The sequence below is a fragment of the Microtus oregoni genome, unplaced genomic scaffold, assembly GCF_018167655.1.
Source record: "Microtus oregoni isolate MIOR12 unplaced genomic scaffold, Mior012 000016F_ref0000370, whole genome shotgun sequence".
Classification (NCBI taxonomy): Eukaryota; Metazoa; Chordata; class Mammalia; order Rodentia; family Cricetidae; genus Microtus; species Microtus oregoni.
In genome coordinates this window covers 6,699,708-6,725,395 of record NW_024543075.1, presented here as the reverse complement: position 1 = coordinate 6,725,395, position 25,688 = coordinate 6,699,708, and the positions used below count along the sequence as shown (strand labels likewise).

The window sequence follows — 25,688 nt, the reverse complement described above, 5'->3', positions numbered from 1 at the left end:
CTTTTCTCTCCAGCACCTGCCTGAGTGGCTCCTGCTACTGAGCCTCCCCAGGTGAACGTGGGAGGTTGTTTGCATTCAAGGCTTGAGGACTTGGATCCGGATGAACTTGTCCGTCGTGATGGATGACTGTATACCTAAAAACCCCAAACACTTTTACAGAAATTAGCCTCTAGACCAGGACACTATGTACAGCCCCCACCCAGTGAAGATGTGGAAAAATATGAAGACAGAAATTGCCAGAAGAGCTTTCTCATCCTCGCAGCTGCTATGATGGGTCGTGCTGGCTTCTATTGCAGTTGCTATGAACTGATGTTCTGTGTGAGGAGCAACTGACAATATAGAAGTCAGGGCATTGGTGGGACTGAGGACAGTAATGGCCTTGCTGAGCCAGGAGCTGTGAGTTTCTAGAGGGCCCTCCTCCTGCAGATACACCTGGCCTAGGTGGGTTGGATCAGTTGTGTCTCTGAGGAGCTGTCAGCTCCTGTATCCACAGAATGAGTTTCAATCCTTGAGAATGTGGCTGAACCTCAGAAGACACCTGGAGCCTCTTCAAGGTCTAAAGATCTGTAGAGTCCATCCTGGGGACCTCAGAAATGAGTCAAAGGCATGTCTTGGGGCAGTGTGGCATGCCTAGCGCACTAACAGCTCCCGTCACTTCAGCCACACAGACAGACAGCAGAAAACCTCCTGCAGGCCAGTGAGGCTTGTCCCCAACCTGAGTCACCCAAGAAGCTCCCTGCCTCCTGCTTGTGTTCACACCAGTCAACTTGGGTGCAAGCACACACACACACACACACACACACACACACACACACACACACACTGGGCGGGGGATCCCTGTTCTTTGTATGACTTTCATGTAGCCACCTGTGTCCCAGCTCTCTACACTTCAACAGCCAAGAGGGACTTTGAGTCAGGCCCTTCTGAGAGAGCCAGGGCCACCAGTCTGTTCGTCTTCTGGTGCACAGCAAAGATGTTTCTTGGGCAAGCCTGCCACCTCACCTTCCTCTTCCTGCTACATATTCATATCTTGACCTTTCAGAGGCAGTCCCCAAATGCCATTTAAAACGTAATCGCTGGGATCCTCTACAAGAATTTGCTTCCCTTGTCTCCGTCAGAGCCTGGACGCATCCTTGCAATCACAGCTTTCTACCCTCAGCACACGCTAGCCTTCCCTCTTTCAGTGCACATTGGAAAATTTCAGACTCTGCTTCCAGCCAAATTCAGTCCTCCTTTCAGGACACCAAAGAACAAGAATGGCCATCCTGTGCAAATTTCCCAGCAATGAGTGGTGGGAAATGCTCTCTGTTCTGCCACCTGAGGGAATCCACCGGCAGGTACCCATCTGTCTCTGCTGTATACAATGAAGTTACAGACTCATCCAGAAAAAAAAGAGATTTGAGTTTCATTTCCAGTTTGAAAAAGCCTGCTGTGCTGTGGAAGGAGAAGTTTTTTTTTTTTTTTGCCTCAAAGGAAAAAGTGCCATGTTGTTTATATAAAGGCAGTTGTGTCCGCACAGGTGAGACCTAAGGTCACCAGACAATTACAGCCAACAACCAGTGCAGTTTGCCCCCAGGGATACACTTCTCTGCCACCATGCCTTGGGCACACCTTGAAGATAGGGAGTCTCAGTGTAACCTGGGCACCTCCCAATCCTGTGGATAGGGATCTACGGTAGGTATTCTCACTCCTAAGGCCACTCTGAGCAAATTCACCCAATTCTGTCCCCAGAGCACACAACAGAGCCAGATATTTGGTTCCTAAGCTTTGAAGTTCCTCAGATGTCCATTTGAAGTCACGTTCTCAGGAATTCAAAGAATAGAATTAAGGGAACCAGAACCGTAGCACAAAGACATTTTAGAATCTAACATTATTTTTGAGATTTCTAATTCAGTTCGTTCTGAAAATGTGCTGTGGTTCACAATGTCTGATTGGGAGAGGGGAGTGATCTCCTCGCCCCCCTCAGAAGCCAATGAGGGCAGCCTGACTGAAACACCTGAAGGCTGAGCCTCCTGGACTCCAAAATCTCACTGAGAGTTTGTCAGTCCACGATTACAAGCTAATACCATGCAATACTTATTAAGATTAACTCAGTGGTAAGACACAGGATGCAGACAGCTGTGTTTGCTTTGTTATTCCTTCATCCCCAGCAAGCTACCATTCCTAGCACCTTTTGGAGGTGCTTAGCCTGGACCTTGGCTTTGATTATTGACTGACTATCTGTCATGCCCTAATAACCCTAAGCACTTCCCAAGCCCCAAAGAGTCAACAACATATCAGACATCCCTCCAAGGCCTCACTCACACCACTTACCTACGGGGCACTCAAAGAAGAAAAAACTGGGATGGTTAAAAAAAAATATTCTATTTTCGTAAGGTATCGCTTCCTGGGTCTATATTCCATGCAGGTCTCAGGACTAACTTTCCAACAAATTAAAGCTCTGGTAATCGCATCCATCCAGAAGCGTCTATGCACCTGCGTACCTGGCTGTGTGCCAGGCTGTCAACGCCATATAATTTGAGGGTATATAATTTGAGACAAGAATGTATTCTCTGCTGGAAGAATATTTCTTACTATACAATTTAGAGATAAGAGCACACAGGCCACTGAAATGACTGTTCTTTTCAGGAAAAATAAAAAACCCAGCTCAACTAGGATCCATTTTTCACCAGAGCTCTGAGCTAGACTCCCCGGGGTGTCTCTGCAACCAGTGGAAAGCGCCTCTGGATGGAAGGCAGGGCCAAGGCCACTGAAAGTGAGCCTAATTGCAAGGATTTCGCTTCTTTCCATCTCCCAGGTGTCCACAGGTGGTGGCAGGTCTGCCTTGAGGGCAAAGGCAGAAGAAGCCATTGGGGTCTGCAGGAGCTATTGGATCTTAGAAGCAAGCTGGAGCTGCTCCTTGGGAGAGGGTTTTCTGACCCAGGGCTGGTACTGCCCTGCAGTTCTACAAGTGAGGATCTTTAGATGAAGGAATAAGCAACCAGTCAGGCAGAGTTCAAAACAAGCAAAGCAAGGAGGGAGCTACAGTGAGTCAGCAAAACAATAAGAAGAAATCCGTCGCCCACATCTACGGGGATGCCGGAAGTTCACAGGCAGAATATCAAGTGGCTGTGCATGAGTGTTTTTAGGACAGCAAGGGTCAAGACAATGAAACAAAGAGTGATGAAGGGCTGGTTTGTGTTTTTGTTTTGTTTTGTTTTGTTTCTAAAATTATGGGATTTCTAGGGATGAAAAATGTAACTGTTGGAATCTAAAGCTTCTCAGGTAATTGACATAGGAGATTCTGTGTAGATGAAGAAAAACTTAGCAACTGTAAAACATACCCTAAGAAATTACCTAAATAAGCCCAGAGATGAATGTGGAATATTCTCACACACTTATATGAACGTATGTCACTGTGATTGGTTTAATAAAGAATCTGACTTGCCAATAGCTGGGCAGAATAAAGTAAGGGGGAGAACCAAAATGAGAACACTAGGAAAAAGAAGGGCATAGTCAGGAGTCACCTGCAGGAACAGAGAGAAGTAAGATGGGCATGCTGTACTGAGAAAAGGTACCAAGCCACATGGCAAAGCATAGATAAGAAATATAGGTTAATTTAAAATGTAAGAGTTAGCTAGTAACAAGCCTGAGTTATTGACTGAACATTTGTAATTAATATAAGCCTCAGTGTGTTTATTTGGGAGATGCCAGTGGGACAGAAACTTCTACCAACAGAAGAAAGATCAATCATTTGAAAAAAAAAATGAAGAGAGAGGGAATTTAGAATAACAAAGTTTAAATCCCTTACCAACATTTTAGAGGGCAAATGGGGGGGGGGAGGGGGAGTAACAATTGAATGATGTCCCAGAAATGGTAAAAGACAAAAAGAAATTCCACAAAAGAACCATGTGTAAATTGGAAGGGCTTTTAAAAGGGCCACATCCAGGTAAAACCATAAAGTCAGGGCAAAGTCTTTAAAACACCAGAGAGCACAGACAGACAGGCTGCATACAACAACAGTTATACTGATGGAAACCCTCAGCAGAGATCACAGACGGACAGGCTGCACACATAAGTTAGACTAATGGAAACCCTCAGCAGGGTTACACTCAAGTCACAAAACACTGAGAAAATAGATTCCCAGAGTAAGAAAAACAAACTCCAGCAAGAAAAAAAAATATTCTTTGAAAATAAGGGGAAATATTTTCCTGATGAGACAATACTGAGTGATTTTACTACTAGCCAGCCTTCGTCAAAAGTGTCTTAAACAGGTCTATTAATAAAACACTTTTGGAAACACCATCTGAGAAACCTAAATATTTATTCCATAGAGAATACATTTCTACAAAAAAGTTAATGTTCAGTATAATCCATAAGTTGGGTCCTCAATAAAACGGACATTGCAGTCAGAATTGTCACAGTGTCCCTTCTACTGTTCAACAAAGATGAGGGAAGCAGCAAGGTCCTCAACACGAGGCTCTTTGAGTTATGCATTTATGACATAATTTTTAATTTTTTAATAATAAAGATATATAAATTATGAATAATAGAGGATAACGAAAACTTCAAATGCTGCTAAGTTAACAACAAAACGTAAGCTATGAGATGGGAGATTAGAAAATTGAGAAGAAACCAAAGTAAAAAGCAATAAGGTCATAGCAATCTCCCAATGATCAATATTCATTATAATGCTAATTGGCTAACTGGCTAGCTAAAAGATAGATTGCTAATTAAGAAAAAATTTCAGCTATTTAATGTCAAAAATACTCATTTTAGTTCTGAGAACACATGAAGTTGACAGCAATAATCGGAAGAAATACAGGTTTCTATAAGAAGAGTGTCTGGGAGGGCAAAGGGTCTGTGTAACCATATTCCTAGGAGCAAACAGAACAGTATCGCCATATGCCAAGTGATTTCACAATGGAAAGAATAGAAAGGAAAATTCAGAATAAAACTATGGTCACTAAACACACATGGAACACTGTCAAAATAGCTAACCCAGGAGCGGAGCGTGAGACCTCGCCTATCATGCCACAACAATTGGCCTGCCTTTCGCAAACATTTTCAAAAGGAAAAATGCAGTCAAAACACAATGACAAGGTGAAGGAGGTAAGAGGAAGACTGATCTGAGGGATACTGGCTACAGGAAGGCTATCTTTGATAAGAAAAAATAGTTCTCATGGACATTCTGACAACTTGTACACCCAGCATATGGAAAACATTTGTTGTGCAGTTCATAAACATGACCAGAACCATTCAAACGATGAACAAGCAAGAGCAAAAACTCTTACCAAGCCCCCACAAAGGAGAAATTACTTCAATGAAGTTCTCTTGGAAGGCAGTTGCTCTCACTGCTCTCTGGCCAGGGCTTTAAATAGAAATTCCTTTTTAAAAAAAAAGAAAAATCCATAGGAGGCCTGGTAGAATGATTCAGCCATAAAAGCCTAGAGACCTGAGTTCAGTATCCAGAACCCATGAGTCTTAGATTTCTATTGCTGTACACCATGACCAAAAGCATCTTAGAAAGGAAATGGCTTATTTCATTTTACAGCTTATGGTCCATAATGAAGGGAGATCAAGGCAAAAACCTGGAGGCAGAATTGAGCAGAGGCCATAGAGGAATACTGTTTACAGGCTGGCTCCTCATGGCTTGCTTGGCCTGCTTTCTTCTCCACTTTAGGAACACCTGCTTAGGGGTCGAGCCAACCACAGTGAGCTGGCCCCCCCCCATCAATTGTCAATCAAGAAAATGCCCTACAGAGTTGCCCACAGGTCAGTCTGATGATGGCGGTTTCTCACCTGAGGTTTACTCTTCCCAGGTGACCCAAGACTGACATACAACTAGCCAATACCCACTCCCCAAAGTTATCTTCTAAACTTCACGGGTGTGAACCTACCACCACATACAACAATAAAAATCAAATAACTTTTTTATTGTGTGGGATATAAAATTACAATTTAAAAATCATTATAAGCAGATGATAACAAAAATAGCACCTTTTATGTTCTCCCTCAAAGAGACAATTAAAAATAAAATAAATCTCTTTTAAAATGTTCTTGGAAGTAATGAGATGATATGTGGAACTAATGTGCAAATATGTGTCTTTAACAACTTCGGAAAACACATAAACAAAAAAAAAAAAAAAAAAACCAAACAAACCAGAATTGCACTCTCCCGCAAATAGAGAAAGACACCCATGTCAACGAGGCTATAAAATGTGTGGAAAAATGTCTTAGAATCTGAAAGCTGCTTTTTGGAGGAACCAGTAAAATAGGCAAACTGTTAATCATGTTGATTAAAAATAGCAAGGGGTAAACAAGCAATGCTGCATATGCAAAATGTGACAACCACCAATACAACATGTTAGAACAGGTAAGTGACACAGAACACCCTTGTCTCTGTTACGGTTTCTATCGCTGCGACAAAATACCAGAACCATAAAGCAAGTTGGGGAAGAAAAATGGTTTATTCAGCTTACGCTTCTACATTGCTGTTCACCACTGAAGGAAGTCAGGACAGGAAAGCAAACAGGACAAGATCCTTACTAGGGTGCTCGCTAGCTCACTTTCAATGGCTTGCTCAGCCTGCTTTCTTAAAGAACCCAGGACCACCAGCCTAGAGATGGCACTGCCCACCACAGGCTGTGTCCTCCCCCATCAATCACTAACCAAGAAAATACCCTACAGCTGGATCTCATGGAGGCATTTCCTCAACTGAGGCTCCTTCCTCTCTGATGACTCTAGCTCGTGTCAGCTTGCCACAAACCTTATGCCAGAGATGACTTTCAAAGTCTGGTGCAAGGATGGATTCCTAAATGCATGTGTATTCATTGGTCAGCCTTACCAGAGTGAGCCATAAGACTGAATAGTCAAATGAGAAAGAGGTTTTAAATCAATAGCTAAAAATCTTACCACAAAGGAAGGACTAAGTTCTATTTTAACAGGCCAGTCCTACATTTTGACAAATATCTTTTTCTAATATCGTAATGCAAAGCTTTCGAAGAATTAAAGTGGAGTAGCCATTTCTCAGTGAGCTTTCACACTAAATATAATAGGAGATCAAAAGACACAGGGCAGCTTCACACACAAGATAGATCAAACACCCTAGACGAAGAAGCAGCAGTAACTCCAGCACAGCCAAGAGCGTTTGCCAGGAGGAGCTCGGGTTCCTCTGAGGAATGCATGTCATTGCGTGGTTCAGCACATAATGCATGTAAAATAACCAGTTGTTTGACTTAGTGTCTCTGACCAAACACAAACTAGGGAGGAGGAGTTTATTTGGCTTACAGATCACAGTCCATCACTGACAGAAGCCGATGCAGGAGCTCAGATAAGAACCTGGAGGCAGTAACCAGAGCAGAGACCTTGGAGGAACCCTACCCTGCTTTACTGACTTGCTCCCTTTGGCTTGCTCAGCTAGCTTTTTTTTTTTTTTTTTTTTTAACACAGAAGTGGATGGGTACTCTTACATCAACCATCAAACAAGAACACTCCCTATAGACATATCCACAGGCCCATCTGATGGAGGCAATTTCTCAATTGATAGTCCCTCTTCTCAGCTATGTTTCAACTTGACAACAACTAACTAACACATCAATTAAAAAAAAGTTTAAAAAAATTCTGATTATCTTAATAGAAAAAGAGAAAATTGTACAAAAATGTCAATATTACCTCATGAGGCAAATATGACCACCAGCAAACTAGCCTGGGAGGGATGGCTAGTATCATTTACATTATATCATCTATGCTGTCTATTCTCGATGATGGGAACCATTAGAACCACCTCCTTCAAAATATTGTACATTCTGTCTCTTATGGTGTGTGTGTGTGTGTGTGTGTGTGTGCGCGCACACACACACGCGTGCACCTATATGTGGTCATGAATATGAGTATAGGTCATGAAACTAGAAAGGGGACGCTGAAAGGAGAAAAAAAATGAGCTTTGAAAGAAGCAGGGCAGGAAAGTGGAAGGTGGGTGGTAGGGGATGGAAAGGCTCACTAGGCTCAGGAGCAGGAGAGGAAGAGCAAGCAAAACGAAGCATCTATGCAAATGCCAGAATCAACCCTGTTACTTTGTATGCTAATTAAAAAAACAAATCAATAATTTCTAAAATAGCCACACCTTTGTTATTACCATTACAACATTGCATTCAAAGTCCTAGACGGTAAGGTAAAACTTTAAAAATGTCAATCCCAGGAGGAATGGAGGCGGGATCATGGAGCCCCGCCCCTAGCAAGGAGCTATTTGCAGCTGCTAGCTCCTGTGGGGAGCTAGAGACAGTTTACTTCAGCAATGTGGCCTCTCTTAGGTTATCCATGCTCCAGTGGGTGGGCTCACACCCATGTGCCCATGGGTAATACTAGCCAGACTCAGTGGATTAAAAAATGAGGCCATGGTGTTGACAGGGGGATGTGGGGAGGGGATTCTGGGATGGCTTTGAGGAGGGAAGGGGCAGGGTGGATATGATCAAAATACACTGCTTGCATGTGGGAAATTCTCAAAGAGTACATTAAAATACATATCAAGATGTAAATAGAGAAGACAAGAGAATGGGAAGAGAGGAGGAAACAAGTCTCCCCCCTCCCTCAACCGTGGAAGCATCACAGTGGCTCCTGCAAGCTGCCCTCTATTGTCCTTTAAAAGCCTGGGAGGTTACTAGAAAGAACTGACAGCCTCTAAAGTGTTCCTGCGCAGTGCACTCCAGAAACAGTTTTCCTCTGCTATTATTTATGAATACTTCCTGGCATATGGATGGTATTTTTCTTTTCTTCTACATGTTAATAATTTCTAACTTTTTGTATGGAAAAAAAGGCAGATTCTTCTTATACTGAAACAGAATAAGTCAAAATAAAAAGTAATGTCTTGGAACAGATAATCACCATTCAGACCCATGGCACCTGAGTATCTCAGAAGCTGTTTAAAATGGGCTTTTTTATTTCATCTTACACCTGTAAGAATGGCCAAGTTCAAAAACACTGATGACAACTCATGCTGGAGAGGTTGTGGGGAAAAGAAAACACTTCTGCATTGCTGGTGGGAATGCAAGCTGGTACAACCCTTTGAATGTCGTGTGGCGATTTCTCAGAAAATCAGGAAACAACCTTCCTCAAGACCCAGCAAAACCACTTTTGGGTATATATCCAAAGGATGCTCAATTGTGCCACAAGGACATGTGCTCAACTATGTTCATAGCAGCATTGTTTGTCATAGCCAGAACCTGCAAACAACCTAAGTGCCCCTCAATCGAAGAGGGATAAGGAAAATGTGGTACATTTACACAATGGAGTACTGCACAGCAGAAAAAAATAACGACAGCTTGAAATATGCAGGCAAATGGATGGAGCTAGAAAACATCATTTTCAGTGAGGTAACCCAGACCCAGAAAGACAATTATCACATGTACTCACTCATAAGTGGTTTTTAAACATAAAGAAAACCAGTCTACAAACCACAATCCCAGAGAACCTAGACAACAATGAGGACCCTAAGAGAGACATACATGGATCTAATCTACATAGGAAGTAGAAAAAGACAATATCTCCTGAGTAAACCGTGAGTATGGGGACCTTGGGAGAGGGTTAAAGGGGAGGGGAGAAGCAGGGAGGGGAGCAGAAAAAAAATGTAGAGCTCAAAAAAAAATAATAAAATTAAAAAATAAAAAAATGGACTCTTTATTCTCATAAGATAATAGGTAGGAGGGGTGGCATCAGGGTTGTTTGTTCCCAGAATGCATCGTCTGACAAAGCCTTTGAGGAGCAAAATGTTAACCCTCCTGCAAGTCTGTCTTGATGTTCTCACTGACGGCTCTCTAAGACCAATACAAACAAATGTGCTCCTATGTCTGCCGCGGCCATGGGATATAAAGCTGTTGATGAAAAGGAAAGATATCTCTCATCAATCAATTTTTCTGAACTGTCTTTTAATTAATTTGGAGAATTTTAAAGTTGACCTTGATGAGATTTCTGAGCTCCTCTCCCGTGTTGTTTCATTTCTTGGCTAGAACTTCCTGGAGAAAGTTAAGGTGGCCTGTTAGTGACTCTCACTGTGGGGGAGTCTTGCCCTCTGTTGAAGGTGGAAGGTCTTAGCTCAGAGTTCTGCACCTGGCTCCACACCATGTTTCCAATTTCAGACTGTTACAGATGGCTGCTGCCTTTGCACGTATCCCACAATGCATCTTCATGCAGCTTATTGACATGAATCCGATTTTCTTTATTGAACCAGTGGGCTTGATGCTGTGGTCAAGGCCTTCCTTGCTGTTGCACAACTTCCGTAATTGCGAACCATGCTCCTCTTGATCTCAGCAGATGTTAGCATTACTGAGAGTGATACCTCTAGTGTTTCAGATTTTTTCAGCTACTCAGATAATTGAGATTCATCTATGCGATTAAAGTTTCTGTTTTTTTTTTATTTTGCAAAAATGCTAGTATTGACAAGCACTTTCATAATAGATATTATAGTTTCATCACTTCCTGTGTTCCAAAGCACACATCACAGGAAGTAGCATCTGTATCAGGCGTAGAAGGAACTCACAGCCAAGGGAAAGAGCCAATATGAGGTTACCTAGCACATGGCCCAAATGGAAAAGTCCAGAAACCTACAGGGATGTAAGTAGCTACCCCATACTGGTTCAAGTTAATCAGCTCCTAAGACCCAGTAAAGAGTTCACTGAATGATAGAAAGTAACTGTTTCTCTTTATCTTGTAATAATGTTTTGTGTTCACAACGGTGAGGGAAACATTTATCAGCCGGATTTATCCGAGATTGTTTAAGCTATGAGTGTCTGCCTTTATTTTTGTCATTGGCTTTTCCATAATATGCTGTTCTTCTTCGAAGTCCCTGTGCCCTATCTGAAGCCACCTGACATGGCGCCTGTACACCATTTCACCTTTGGATCCACCTCCAAGCGCTATGTGCTTGCAACTTACGCCATGTGCATCCCAGGTTTGGTTATTTTACAAAAGGTTTATCTCTGTAATCTTGAATTCTTTCTTTTTTTTTCCTGCAGTCTTCAAGGCTGCTGGACATTTCTTTCCTGTTTATCCATAACTTTCGGGCTTTATATTTATCTGAGATGCGTTCTATTTTCATTTCCAGCTGTCCGTGCTAACACAGGGACTCGGTGGAATTGGTACATTGAGCTTGTGCCCTGCACGCCTGTGAAATGCCGTACCAGCAGCTTCTGGCTGATCTCCCGATCACCTCTACGCTGGCCGTGCTTCTGTCTACAACTAGAGATGGCTTTGACTGTGCTCTGTATTCCTCTTCCTCAGTTCCTTCCCTCCTGTGTCCTTTCTGTTTGCTTGCACCACCTGCAGCTTCTAGAACTATTTTTGCCCAGGTGTGTGTGATGTGAGCACAAGTCCCTGCCTAGCTCTGCACTTTGGAGGAACCCACCATTATCGCTGTTTAAACAAAGCATTCCCTGTAGCTCTCTGAAGCGTGTCTTTTGTTCACTCAAGGGGGTAATCTAAACTCTCATTGGCTTGCACATGCTTTATTTATTTATTTGATTGATTGATTGATTGATTGATTGTTTGCTGTTGTTGTTAATCTGACTATATGTTGAGCTGGGAAAATGATTTCTATTGTAGCTGTTTTACATTCAGAAATCATCTTACTTTGTAGCTCCAAAGTTGGCGGCTTCTTCTCAATGCTCGCATCCTTTTCAATGCTTGCTAGGATTCCGGGCATGCACCACCATGCCACTGACGCATTTTCTAAACCTACTGAAACGATCTATTTTTCTTTTTTTGTTTCTGATAAATAACATCAGTTGGTTTCCTGATATTAAATTATCATTTCCTTCCCAGAAAGCACAACTTGGTCACAAGGTGTCGCCTACTGTATACACCGCTGAACCCAGTACATTCCCTTGGACGTTTTTGATTTGCGCTGATGAAGCAGTTTGGTGTGCAGGCTTCCTGTGATCGCCACATGACTTTTGCAACCGAGGAGGGCTGATCTCAGGGAAAGGAGTTGTAGGAACATTATCCCCTCTCCCATGTCTCAACAAGCTTGTGTAGACACTCCTTCCAGAAACAGCGGATGGAGCTTGCCAGAGAAATTGTTTGATCCTGGAGAATTTCCCCGGAATATCTTCCCCAACACTGGAAGGCTTCAAAGCAGACTTGCTGCATACATGTGCTCAGATCCGTTCATGTTCTGTTGCTTCCTTAACTCAGCTTGCTCTGTACAAAGAGTCCGTCTGTTTGGTTAAAGCTCTGAGTATACTCCAGGATGCAGTGACTCACATTTTTCTCACTGTATTTTATGTAAGGTCTGGACAAGAACTGTTTTTGTTCCTGATGTCGCTCATCCAAAAAAAAAAAAAAAACCTCCATCCAGGAGATGATCAAAATTCAGTTTCGCTTCCATCAGTTTTCCTTATATTTCTTTGCTGATTCTTTGACATCTCTTCTTATTTTCTGAGTTTACTGTCAACTTCACACAATCTAAAAACACCTAGGCAAGAAGTCTCAAAGACAGAACTGTCTAGATCAGGTTGTTCTGTGGGCAGTGCCTGTGGGGCGTGGTCATGGTTATGGCAATTGAGTGATGAAGACCACCCAATGTGGGAGGCACAATTCTCCAGGCTCAGGGTCCTGAACTGGATTAAGTCAGAGACAGTGAGGCAAGCTCTAGATGCCTGCATTAATCCATCGCTCTTTGCTGGCCACTATGGACGTGACGTGACGTGACTAGTCCCTCCCGCTTCTGTCACTGTGACTTGCCTGCTACTTATGACTGTAACCTGCAGTTATGAGATCATTCTTTCTCCCCTAAGCTGGGATATTCTATCATAGCAACAGGAAACAAAACTGAGTCATCTCCCCCCCCCCCCAATTCTTTTGGCTCGTTCTGGTTAGGAAGCTCTCTGTTTCTAGTTGCATAGGGGTAAGCACTGATTTAAAATTTCCTTTCCAATGCAGACATTTTCATGTTACACATGTCTGGCAGTGTCCTGCTTTGGCTATGCTCCCACAAGATTTCTTATAATGATTTTTGTTTTTTAAATCAAAATATTTTCTGACTCCCTCTATCTCTCTGACCCAATGTTTTACGTTGAGTACATTATTTTATTTTCAGGTGTTTAGACATTCTCCTGATCGTTTTTTTCCTGTTCTATCCCCGGTTTCTAAATTAATGTTATTTTGGCCAGAAGGTGACTTGTGTAGGCTTTAATCTAACTCAGTATCTGTGGGGTTATTTTGCAGCCTAGAATGTGGCCATGATGAATACTCTGCACATGCACACAAAAACATTGTCTGCTGTGAACTGGTCTGTAGCTGACCCTCTAGCCAGGGTGGAGGGTGGAATCCTGTCGGTTTGTTTTTTTTAAGATTTATTTATTATGTATACAATATTCTGCCTCGATGTATGCCCACACGCCAGAGGAGGGCGCCAGATCTCAATACAGATGGTTGTGAGCCACCATGTGGTTGCTGGGAATTGAACTCAGGACCTCTGGAAGAGCAGCCAGTGCTCTTACCCTCTGAGCCATCTCTCCAGCCCCCTCCTGTCGGTTTCTCAAAGCTGAAAACACTTCCACCTTCTTGCTGTTATATAAGGAGCTGCTGAAGCCCCCAGCTACTCCCGCCACTCTGCCTGTGCCTTCCTTCTCTCGTCCGTGATCCTGCTGTGTGGAAGCTCCTGCTTAGAATTCTTCTGCTCTTTTGACACACTTTCTGCACATTTTTATGAATTCAATTTCCTTTGCATCTCCAGATTCTCACTTGCCTATTAGCTGGCCACCTACAGACACTCTGGACCCATTCTGAAGCCGGTATCTTCTCCTCACCTTAACCCACCACCAGGTGCTCTGGACTAGTTCTGAAGTGGGCATCTTCTCCTCACCATAACTTTCACCCAGTTCATGACGTCATATTCAAAGCAGGTTTCTGAACAGAAATGACTTATTTGTGCCAAAAACCTGGAAACCTCTGCCTCCAACGGGGAGTGAAACCTCACATTTGAATCTTCCTTTGTAGTTTGTTTTATGCGCTCATTTCCCTGTGTCCTGATCCTTCCTTCTCTTTTTATACCTAACTTTGTGTTAAATAATTATGTAGGAATTTTATTTTGTTTTTGTATTTTTGGGGGAGGGGGTCATTAAACCAACAATATACCTACAGTAGGCTCTCCTGGTGCTTTTCTATTTGTCCATATGTATTTTGTCTTTTTTCATTTTTATTCACAATGGCTTTATTTCTCATATAACATATCCTGATTACTCCCTCACCTCCTCCCAGCTCATCCCCTCCCTTCCCATGCAGATCGACCCTCCTTTCTGTGTCTAATTAGAAAACAAGCAGGTTTCTAAGGGAAAATAGTATAATATGCTACTATGATAAGATGAAACAAAACCTAACACATTGGAATAGGACAATACAAACAGACAGAAGGAAAAGAGCCCACAAAAAGCATAGGAAACAGATAGAGATGCAAAACCCCACTCTAGAATCCCCTCTGTGTGCAGACCCATGCTGCCTCTGTGCTGGCAGCCTCAGTCTCTGTGAGTTCATATTTGTCTTGTTGATTTAGAAGACCTTGTTTCCTTGGTGCCTTACATTCCCTCTGGCTCTTTGTTTGTTTGTTGAGAAAAGCTCTCAGTTTGCAGCCCTTGCTAACCTGGAATTTGCTATAGGGACCAGGCTGGCCTTGAACGCACAGAGATCCACCTGCCTCTGTCTCCCTAGTACTAGGATTGAAGGTGTGTTCTACCATATGCCTTTTGCTTTTTGTTTTTGTTTTTTACTTTTTGTTTTTAAGACGGGGCCTCACTATGTATCTCTGGTTGGCTAGATTGAATATTTATTACGATTCTATTACTCTGTTTGCAAGTATTTTGCTGTCTTGTCTGTCCACAATTTCAACTGCCTGCTCTGAACGCCCCGCCATGTGTGTTTGTGTGTGTAATAAAATATACACCTTTATATAAATAAATAGATCATACATGAAGATACAGGTCTGTCTTTAAGTCTATAGAATTTACTGTCACGTGTTACAGTGTGTCATAGAGTAGATGGTGGGAAGGTGATCTGATTTCACACTGCCAGTTCCTCCTCCAAATCAGTGCTAGCATGCATCTCAAGCTTTACAAATGCTGGAAGACTGTGCAAACATGCTCTGTCACTAGTCCCTGCTCGCTCCACCGCCAGTTACTCTCCAAGCAAGAGAGAGAGAGAGAGAGAAAGAGAGAACAATACAATCGTTACCATCTCTATCACTTTGAGGAGGAAAATTCCTCTCTGATGGTCCATGATTTCTTCCTGATAAGCTTCCTTGTAATTTCTTGAGCCAATGATCTCCAGACAGTGAATTCCCTTCCGTTCTATCTGTTCTAGTTTGTTTGGAACACCAATCCATCTCAAGTTCTGCCAGTTTCTGATTAGTTTAAGTTATTAAGCTTATCACTTTGTTACGACAATAAAACTCATGAGATTTTTCGTCTTTGCTCCTGTCTGTGTAATGTGTCTTCTCCCTACCTTCAAGACTTGCCCCTAGTCTTCGCCACACGCATTTGGCTCCAACTTGTCGAGTGCTCAGTTCCTGCTTGTTTGTAGCCTTGTTCTTTTCCAGTTGAGTTGGCGGAACATCTTGAGTCTGCAGTTTGACAACACTGTTTATTTTTGTATCACCTTTGATCATTATCTCTCCAAATGCTCTTTGTGCCATGTGTTCTTCGAGGACTTCAATCACACATATGTTAACCATCTGACATTATCTCGCAGTTCTCGGATGCAGGCTCCATTTTCCCACTTGCCTTTTCTATGAAACTCAATTTTAAAAGTTTCTGTCTTGTTCTATCTTTAAACTCTTCCGTTGGCTTCATCACATCTCCTCGTGAGCCCATCCAAAGTGCCTTTCCATCTTGGGTGTTATGTTCTTCTTAATATGTCCGTGACTCTAATTCCACGTCGCTGATGAAATCCCGCACCTGTTCCCTCCTGCAGGGCATTATAATTTTAATCAGCGTTGTGCTCAGAGTTCCAGTGTGCAGGTCTCTGGTTCTGCTGACTGTCTTGTCTCTTGATGGATGAATTCTCGCTTGCTTTGCACTTCTTGTAACAAATGCTAGCCCTCATAAGTAGGGCAGCAGAAAATGCCATTCATTGGGCTTCTTTCCCAGGAGCATCGCGGCCCTTCTTGTGTTGGGCTGTCAGCATAGGGGGCAGGGGCAATATTCAAAGTTGACTTGGACTTGGCTCCTATTAGCATGTTTGCCTGCAGAGGCACCAAATTCCCTTCACTGTGACTTCTCCACAGAGCTTTTACCTCTGGGGTATCTGAGCATCTCTTTCAGTCTATGTGCCCCCCACTCTGGCCATCTTATATTCCTCTACCATAGAAAGTGAACACCATGCACCTTTCCTATATCACCTAGTGGGCAAGGGCATGGTCCAGCTTCAGTCTTCGGGAACCTTGTAATGAGTTGTGAGTTTGGGGCTTTCTGGCAGCACAGTCCGAGCTTCTGCGTTTCACTTACAGGGAGGAATATCATTTAGAGCTTTTCATTCACTCCAGGGACTGAACCACAGACATTCATATGTATCCACTGTGATTAACCACCAAGGCTGATGCTTGCAAATCTTCTGAAGCCTGACTTCCTCATTCTGACTCCTTGTTAGAGATTTATTTTTTAGTAGAGGACTTTAAAAAGAAAATAATAAAACTAGGCAATATGAACTTTTCCAAATATCTCACGTTTCACAGAAGGGATCTAAGGTAACTGTGGTCTAATAATTTGAAACCGCAAAAACATAAGCTCAAGTCAGATTTCTTAAAAACCTCATTTGGAGAAAACAGGATCCATATGGCATACGCCAAGTCACCTGACACTAGGAAGTAAGCAAAATGCAAACGCCACTAGACAAGAAACAGCAAAACAGAATAGCAAGAAAATACAAACCAGAGCGCCAAAAATCATATCGAAAATATACAGCACAGAATACACCAGGCTTCATTTCAAAACACAGATATCGCGCTCTTACACAATCTGAGTGTTGAACAAAAAAAAAAAAAGAAAAAAAAAAGAAAGACAAGAAACGTGAAATGAAACTAGCTGTGAGCAGAGTGGTGGCAGCGGAAGTGACAGAAGTGACTCTCATATGGACCCACTCCACGCTTCTCTAGGAAGGTCCTTCCTTCCCTGTGTTCCAACAAGACCTTCCGGTGAGACACAACATTTTCTCACCTCTTACTCTCTTAACTTTTCCCAACACGGAGTCCAGATCTAACAGGGTGGGATGCCATGGCCATGGCTCCAGTTTTTATATGGTGTCCTCACTGTGGACTGCATGTGAAATGACCCCAAGAGGTTCAAGTGTTCACCTCCATGATGGAATATACCCCTTCCCCCCAGAACTGTGAGCCCCGATACACACCCTTCCTCCTGCTAAGTTGCTTCTTCTCGGGCATTAGGCCACAGTAATGAGAAAGGGAACGAATAAACCAGGCCTCAGAGAGCAGAGATGCCCTTCCTCGTCACTTTGAACACTGTACTTCTCATTTGTCTATGGGAGGTCAGAGCCTTTTGCCGTTGCCTATGCCCATTGCCTAGTCTGAATATGGGCTGCTTTACAGAGTCACACAGTTGCATACTGGAGAATGCTTGCAGACTGTCTTCAGGTGCATCTTGTCCTTGTTGATTTTAACCACTATGTTTCAGAATGGTTCTTTTGCTCCTTTCTCATTTCTTTCCATGGTCTCTCCACAGAGGCTACTGGCTGCCTATTGCACCCCTTTCTGATCTTCTGTGTTACTTATGTATTTATGCCTGCTAAATTATATCAAAACTTGCTTTACCCAAAAAGGTGACCAGGTCCTGCATAAAGCCCCTCTTCTGCATCTCTGGGATCAAAGGAATCTAAGCAGAATGCTCTTCACAGCACAGTTGGGATTTTATTTTCTTCCCCATCTGTCTCACTCACCATTGAAGTTGGAGTGGCATAACCGGTTTGGCTAGTATACTTTTGTGTTTCCCAGCACAATCTCCAATGCTCAGGCTAATGAACAATGCCATACAGATGGCACTTACTCAAACCTCCAGGTTCCCTCAAGGCACTGTTTATTTTGTGTGTCTTTATTTTGTGTGTGAATTAATGATCTCTTCCCACCGCTAGATGCTCTTAGTCTTGGCTATTTTATTTCTAAATAGTGCCCTGCCACATCCCAGGGACTAACATATTCCGTGGAGGAAGAGGACTGAGGGAGAGATGAAGCCAGCGCATCCAGCTCCTGACCGGAAGGACTGGGTTGCCCACTGACACATTCTCTACTGCCTGCTTCCTACCCTGAATCAGCTGCTGACACTGGGAACCAAGGAGTCTTGGATGGCTTCTCAGTTTGGCCTCCCATTAACACCACCATTAGGGACAATTTCCTTATTAGCCACTTAGCTATTACCATAGCCCTTGCTTTCCACAGCTGTGACTCTATGCCTTTGCATCCTGGACCCACTGGCCAGTGGAAAGGTACTAGGCCCCCTGGTGCACCTCGGCTTCCCAGGATGATTCCCTGCTTTCCTGGAGGCGCTGTGAAGCCATCAGAATGGGAAGACAGTGTAAAATTTGACAACATTACAAAGCGTGAGCTCTCCGGGATATGTCTGGCTGAAGATAGCCTAAGTCTAGTTAGTACCTACTGCTTCATCTAGGCTCCTGACTGACTCCTACACTGGTCCAGTCTCACTTAATTAATTGTCTGTAGTTTCTTGCATGTTGTATCTACTCCTTGGTTTAACATCCTATTCCTCTTCCTGCCCTGAGAGAGCTTTCTAGGTCTTCCCTCAAGGTTCCCCACCATTTGTAACTATGTCACAAGACTGTGAACTACTGTTTCCCACCTCTCCTCTAGACTGCATAGCCCAGCAGTCATGGTACTGGGCCTGCAGCTTTCCTTGCGGAAGGTTTGCCTGGTGAATGAAGGAAAGGAGACCAACCTCAACCATAACTTCCCACATTTGAGACGGCCAAGGCTGCTTCTAGCTCTGAATAGAATAGCAACCGTGTATGAATCCACTTTACCTAAAATATGAAACCCTTTGTAGTACATCAGACTTCAGACGGCTTTCCAAGCTCAGGCAAGTTGAGTTCACATGATCTGAACCCCTGACTTTGCAGTTAACTCTCAGCCAACTTAAGTGAGGAAGATAGGACATTAATATAAGTCTTAGAGTTTCTCACCTAGCACTCCATCCATAGTGACCTCTACAAGGCAGCCAATAGCACAGTTACTCAAACTGCCTGCTAGGCATGGATTGCTTGAGTTCATGGTATATAACCTCCCACTGTCCCTAAATGTCAATGCATGACTGAACAGCACTTAGAGAATAATCTTACATGAAAACCACTATCCAGCCAAGAAAGGGAAGTCTGAGCTCACTGCTTAAAATGAGAACTCAAGACTCACTTTTCCTGTTCTCTGGAAATTCTAATTATGTTTCTTTGATTAATTTTTAAAAAAAATCAATAAAATATATCTGATTCTACGGTCACTGAATTTGGAACAGAGAAAATGTATAGCAAAGTTGATCAATATATGTCAATCATGTAGTATATTTACAAAGATATATTTTATATCATGTTCTTGTATAAGAGTGTCCATGGTTGTAATTATGTATATTTGTATTATATAAATTATAATGAAAATTAAATACAACTTTCAAAATTATCCACCCATAAGATATAAAATATAATTGTTTTAATAGCAACATATCTGGTAATGTTTAAAAACATAAGTTTTTTAATAAATGCATAATTTCTAGCTTTTTAGGGTAAAATTAGAGTGATGTATTTTCAATTTTAACTGACTTGGGGGTTAACTCTACCTTTCACCTTTTCTTGATTCCCTCCCAAGTGCTTTGTGAGTTGATTAGTAACACATAAACGCATAAAAACACAAACATATAACACATAAACAACCCTTTGCATGTATGTCCATCAGACATTCAATTCATTCTTTTCAAAGGTGAATGATTTCTGAGAATTCTGAAACTCATCAAAAAGTCAAATTTTAGGTATGCAATTTAGGGACTCCCATCTCAAGCAGATGTAGCTGTTTATTAGTCACCTCGGGAGACAGGTCAACATTTCTTTCCAAGACAAACCACGCTTCAAGTGTTGCCTTCATTGGTGACATGCAAGGTCAGAAAGAAAGAAAGAAAGGAAGGAAGGAAGGAAGGAAGGAAGGAAGGAAGGAAACAAAAGAGAAGCCAGGGAGGATAAAATGCACAGATGTGACTGATGGTAGGCAAGGCTGGGATGAAAGATTGCTAGGACATTATGTTTGAAATAAGCATCATTTCACCATTTGAGGATTACTAGTCCCAAACCAGAAGGTAAATTAATGAATGCTGTGTGACCAGAGGGTGAGATATGGGCTGTGTCACAGTGAGTAAGCCACCTGAGAAGTTATAGGTTTCCCAGTGAGCATAGGATGTCCAGAGGACATGCTTCCTGGAAGGACTGAGGCATTCTCAGACATGCCCATATGTCCTTCTGCCACGAATGCAAAGGGGGAACGACACTGGATGGATCTGTTAAACCTGTAGTTACAAAACTAAACCTGCAGGTGATCTGAGCATCTTCATCTATGCGTCGAGAAATATCATTCTCCCAAGAGTCACTGAAAGTCATGGAGCCCTCATATATGATATGTGTCATCAAATTACCTTCCATGACTATTAACGCAAATAGGAACATGAACATCATGGCACGCGATGTTATAAACATGAGTACCCCTGACGCTTGGTCAGATCTCAATCAATCGACAATGAGCAATGACAAGGAATAAAGGCGCTTTTCAGGCGAGAATCGCAAAAGCCTGCAGGACGCATTGTCTTGTTCTCCCTGAGTTATTGCTAAACAAGAGTCTTTGCAAATTAGAATAAATATGCAGCCAAACAGAGAATAAAGTAAATGCATCCCCTACCCCAGTATTGGTATCCACAGGAGCAGCTCCTTATTACTAAATTTTAGAGACACATATTGAGATAAGCTTGGTAGGTAGGAAATTACAGGAAGATAATGTAATTCTGCAGTCATAAAATATTCCATAATGGAAGGGGCTGCAAGACAATTTTGGCACCGGCAACATTTGCTTTTGTAATATGATCATATGTTAAGGTGATTTTAAAAAATCAATTTAAAAATTCATAAGATGATTTTATTCTCCTATTACAATACAGGTTTATTATGCAATATTTCATCCGGGGACTGTTTCGGGGGTGGCTATTTTACAGGACAAATGTTCGCTTGGGTCACTTGATTCCAAAGATAGAACAAAGCCCATCTTTCAAATAGAGTGTTTTATAATCCGTCTCCACCATTGCCCCCACTGATAATTCCCAGTTCACAAAAACCACAAAAACTATGCATGCACCTGTGCCCGGCAAACCCACAAGCATCCTTGTATGCAGCACCCTAGACAAGCAACACTGTTAACTAGTGACAGCGGTTCATTTGCTGTCCTCACATAAAACATGGCTATAAAAACAGAGCCTAGCCAATATTTTCCTATCCAAATCCCTCCGCTATCTCCTCATCTTCAAAATTGACCCTACAGCTGAAGAATGATAACAGATGCACTCAAATTTTTAGAAAGAGTCACACTGTGCAATACGTCCTACAAGAGTTTGCTAAGAGAATTGTGTCTTGAAAATAACACTGCTTTCAAGCTGACTTATGACTCACACAGACAGGCACATTGTCACTATTAGCTGGGGACTGACCTGGTATTGGTTGAGCTGCTAATACCACAGTGGGGAGAGGCCTGGAGGCAGGAGCTGGCCTAGACAGAGATGGAGTTACTTGGTTTGCCAGAAAGTGAGGTTTTTCATGGCTGTGGAAGAGTCCTGATTCCTCGGGATATATCCACGTGGAGTCCAGAGCAAAGGAATTGTTTAAAAAGATCTGTCCAAAAGAAAGGCAAACAAAACATTCACAAACAAAACACTTGGTGGAATAGACAGGTGTATACTATTGTTCACTGGCCCACTGATGGGTGTTATACTACTGGACAAACCATAAAAGTGTGAATTTAAAACTTAAAGAAAGGAATTGCTGTAAGATACCAGAGAAAGACCTCTAGCTGAGACTGAGCTAATATTCAACTACCAGCCTAGCTAGGTCAGTGCAACAGCCAGGTGACAAACTGAAGAATCACCTGATGAGATCGCCATTCTGGATGGTAGAACAAGTTAACATGTTATTCCATCTTTCATATTCAAGTAAGTAAATGATATTCAGGACACTTGAGTTCATAAGCCATCAGAAAGGAGAAAAAAACAAAGTAGAACTCATGAGAAAAAAATTCCTTTTCAAAATGTGAAACTTGCATTTTATAATATTTAAGAGTGGATTTTGACCAATGGTTGTATATTTTAAAGTTGAAAAAATTCTGGTTCAGAAATTGTTGCTTTTTCAACAGAACCCAATTGTTTGAGTCATGACAAAATTATCCCTATCTGCTGCTGTCTCTCAACAGGTCAGTCTGGTTCCGGGATGAGCCCTCTCTGTACTCAAATAGACAATCTATTACAATTAGAAAATGTGAAATGTTTTCTGTTAACATGGTGATACTCAGCGACTTATCAATTAAAAATCCACTTATCCAATTAAATCGCTTGCACTTTTACCTTGTAATTAGGCATCCTCTTGTCTATCCAGCTTTTCCCAAAAGGAGGTGAAAGAGCAGAAGGGCAGACATGTGGGAAAAGGGGCACCAACTCCACAGCAGAGGAGGGGGATAGTCCTATGGATGGAGAATGACCACCAAACAGCCACTGGGACCCAAAATTGAGAGAGAGAGAGAGAGAGAGAGAGAGAGAGAGAGAGAGAGAGAGAAACATTAGCCTTGTTTGTACCAAAAGACGCTGGAGTAGCTGTTATGATAAAGGAATTTAAGCATAGAAATTTGGTGAGAATATTATATAATTTCTAATCAAGAAAGACCATGAACATTTATAAATTACAGAGAGACTTGTGAAAGTTTCATATGTGGATCATCATAAAATTATCAATTCAGTATCTGTCAATATTGGGGAGGAACTTCTAAGATAAGACAATGAGAGACTCAGGAAATGGGACTTCTACAGCCCAAAGGTTACACAGAAACCTGGCAAAACTAAGTAGGTCATGAAACAAAGCCTAAAGTCAGGAATCTTGGAAAGGAATTGGAGTGGGGGTGATGGGGTGGGAGGGAAACAAAAGATAGTGTGTGTGTGGGGGGGGGGGGGAACCAGAAACCCTTCTATTCGTGCAGGAAACTAACATAATTAAAAAATAGAAAAAGAAATGAGTTTCTGGCTTGGGCGGATGGGAAGGGCAAAGGCTGGCTTTGGGACCATTTCTTTTGAATTCCCATTCTCTCTTCACGGAGAGCACAGAGCCGATCTCTGGCATCCCCATCAGCGTGGCAATTTGCACCCATCTCGTTTACTATTTTGAAACTGTTTTAAGGAGCTAAGATTGTAACTTTCTCACGGTTCATTAATACAAACAGAAACTAGAGCCAAGGAAATGTAAGGATTCCTTGGCTGAAGATCTCAGACAGACAGCACAGGAAGGGACAGACGCTAAGTACAGGCCACCCAATAACCCCCCTCCCGCTTCTTCACCCCAGCAAGGTGGGGGTGGGGAAAGACTCAGAGGCTGCTCCTTCAAAGGCACAAGGGTTTTCTTGTTCTGCTGTATGTAAAATGGCTTTCTGATTCTAGCTATCCTTGCTTAGATAGTGAATAGCAGAAAATATGCAAATGACAAATGCTAAGATTTTCCGGATTTTTCCTTTTAATTTATTGGGGGGCACAAGAGCTGGGAGGGGGCAGTTTTCAACATTATGTACCTCTAGCGGTAACACTCTGAAATGACAGCCCTCCTACACATGGCAAAAGCTACCAGAGCTTATCCAATAAAGCCTAATACGAAGTGCATCACACATCAAGATAGGATGCCCAGTATGGCACGTATCATTGTCGTTAAGTCCAAGGAACAGCTTAGGGGAAGTTTCATGACGTCTTCTAGAAAAATTCACAAGGTGGTACCGGGTTAAAATTAATTAAAAGGGATATTGTAGCCGAACGCTCATTTGAATATGCTAATGAGGTCAGTTTCGGAATGAAATATATGCTATTCCTGTATTCAAATTCATTTGCACAGATAGTGAACAATAAATTTGACCAGAGCCAGGAAAGGTTGCAACACCGCGCCATCAATCGAAGGTATAGTCACTTTTCTTTGCTGTTCCAGGCTCTGCATGCCAAACTCTTTTAAAGTGGAATCTGGCTTAAGGAAATTCAAATGGCAGGAGAGGAAATCCCCACCCCCCAAAACATTTTCAAGGCAGGATTTCCAGGCTGCCTTCCGTGGCTGGAATTCTCTTAAGCCCTGCCTTAAATCTATGTGAAGGAGTAGGGGGGCCAGATCAGAGTCAGAAATAGCTATTGATCTGCAGCTTGCTTTCTAGTCTGGCGGAGACTGTAAAAGTATTAACTTCGAGACGATGGCAACCACGATAGTTGGTTGCCGCGCTGTGATACGCAGCGGCGACTTCAGCACCGCGCTCTGGACAGCGCCCGGTGCCTGGGGAAAGTTGGGTCCAGGCTCTCTGGCTCCTGCTAGGGATGCAGGGTCTGAGCCGCTCTGATGAAAGCCAGAGGGGAAATAGCAAATAATAATAATGATAATAAAAATAAAAAAACTGCCAAGGCAAAACCGGACGTCGAAGCATGAACTTTCTTGCCAATGTATGACTGCGAGGCTGCGTCCAGATGGTGTGGAGAACCAAAAACCACCTGGGAAGGGAGGAGCGCCAACCCAGACAGGGGAAAGGAAGGGACCCGTAATCCTGAGCCTGAGTGGGGATCGGAGCCGGGACGTTACCTGTCCGGGGAGCAGGGGATAATTGTGCACGGCGTGATCTGGCGCGGAGGGCAGCGGCAGCAGAGGCAGCAGGGGCTCGCCCGGGGCTGGCCAGCCTGGCAACCGCGCAAGCAGCGGGGCGGCGGTGGGCTGCGCCGAAGCCAGTAGCACCGGCGGGGGCGCGACCCCGGCGCCGAGCCGGAGCAGCCCGGTGGAGCCAGGGACCATCCAAACCCAGGGCGGTGGCGGCGGGTCTGCATTCATCGGCCACGGGAAAGCGTGCCGCCGCCGGGACTGCTGAGGCTGCTGCAGCTGCCGCCGCCGCCGCTGGAGCCTGGCGCCCGCCAGCATCCTACACCCCCGCGCGGGCGGCGGCGGGGGTGGCGGGCGCCCGAGGTGCGGGCCGGCGGCGGCGCGGGCTTCGGAGCGAACTCACTTGGTTGCGCGGCGCGGTTGCTCGCTCCGCCCCTGCCCCGCACGGGAGCCCCTCCTCCTGCCTGCGCCCTCTCTGCCTGCGCCGCCCCCGGGCCCAGCGGGGGCCCCAGTCCCCGCCCCCAGCCCTGGACCCCCGAGGCGGTGACACCACGCGGCACCGAGGGGCGCGCCCAACCCGGCCGGCTGATTCCTCTACTGCAGTCCCCAGCCCACTCGGTTGTCGCTGCTTGTAGCCTATAGTTCTAGCTGAAGGTGCGCACAGCGGGGCCAAGGGCTCCAGGCTCAGCGCTGCGGTCCTAACGGCGAGATGAAGCCGAGGTGGAGACGCCAGAGCCGGGCAAGTCCGCCAACCGCGGAGCTAGGGGAGCCGGTGCGATCTACCTGGTTTAAAGTGAGTGTAAGGCGCAGGG

At 43.6% G+C, this 25,688-nt stretch overlaps 1 protein-coding gene across 1 annotated transcript in view; it reads right to left on the bottom strand.

Annotated features, from left to right (window-relative positions):
- Tcerg1l (transcription elongation regulator 1 like) overlaps positions 1 to 25,332 on the bottom strand; it is a 181,210-nt gene extending 155,878 nt beyond the window's left edge. The window contains exons 1-3 of the mRNA XM_041666116.1: positions 24,865 to 25,332; positions 22,620 to 22,766; positions 21,714 to 21,894 (exon numbers count right to left, since the gene is read on the bottom strand). Of these exons, the coding sequence (XP_041522050.1) occupies positions 21,714 to 21,894; positions 22,620 to 22,766; positions 24,865 to 25,194 (658 nt within the window). The 5' untranslated portion in view covers positions 25,195 to 25,332. The remainder of the gene's footprint in view (positions 1 to 21,713; positions 21,895 to 22,619; positions 22,767 to 24,864) is intronic.
- Between the last annotated feature and the right edge of the window lie 356 nt (positions 25,333 to 25,688).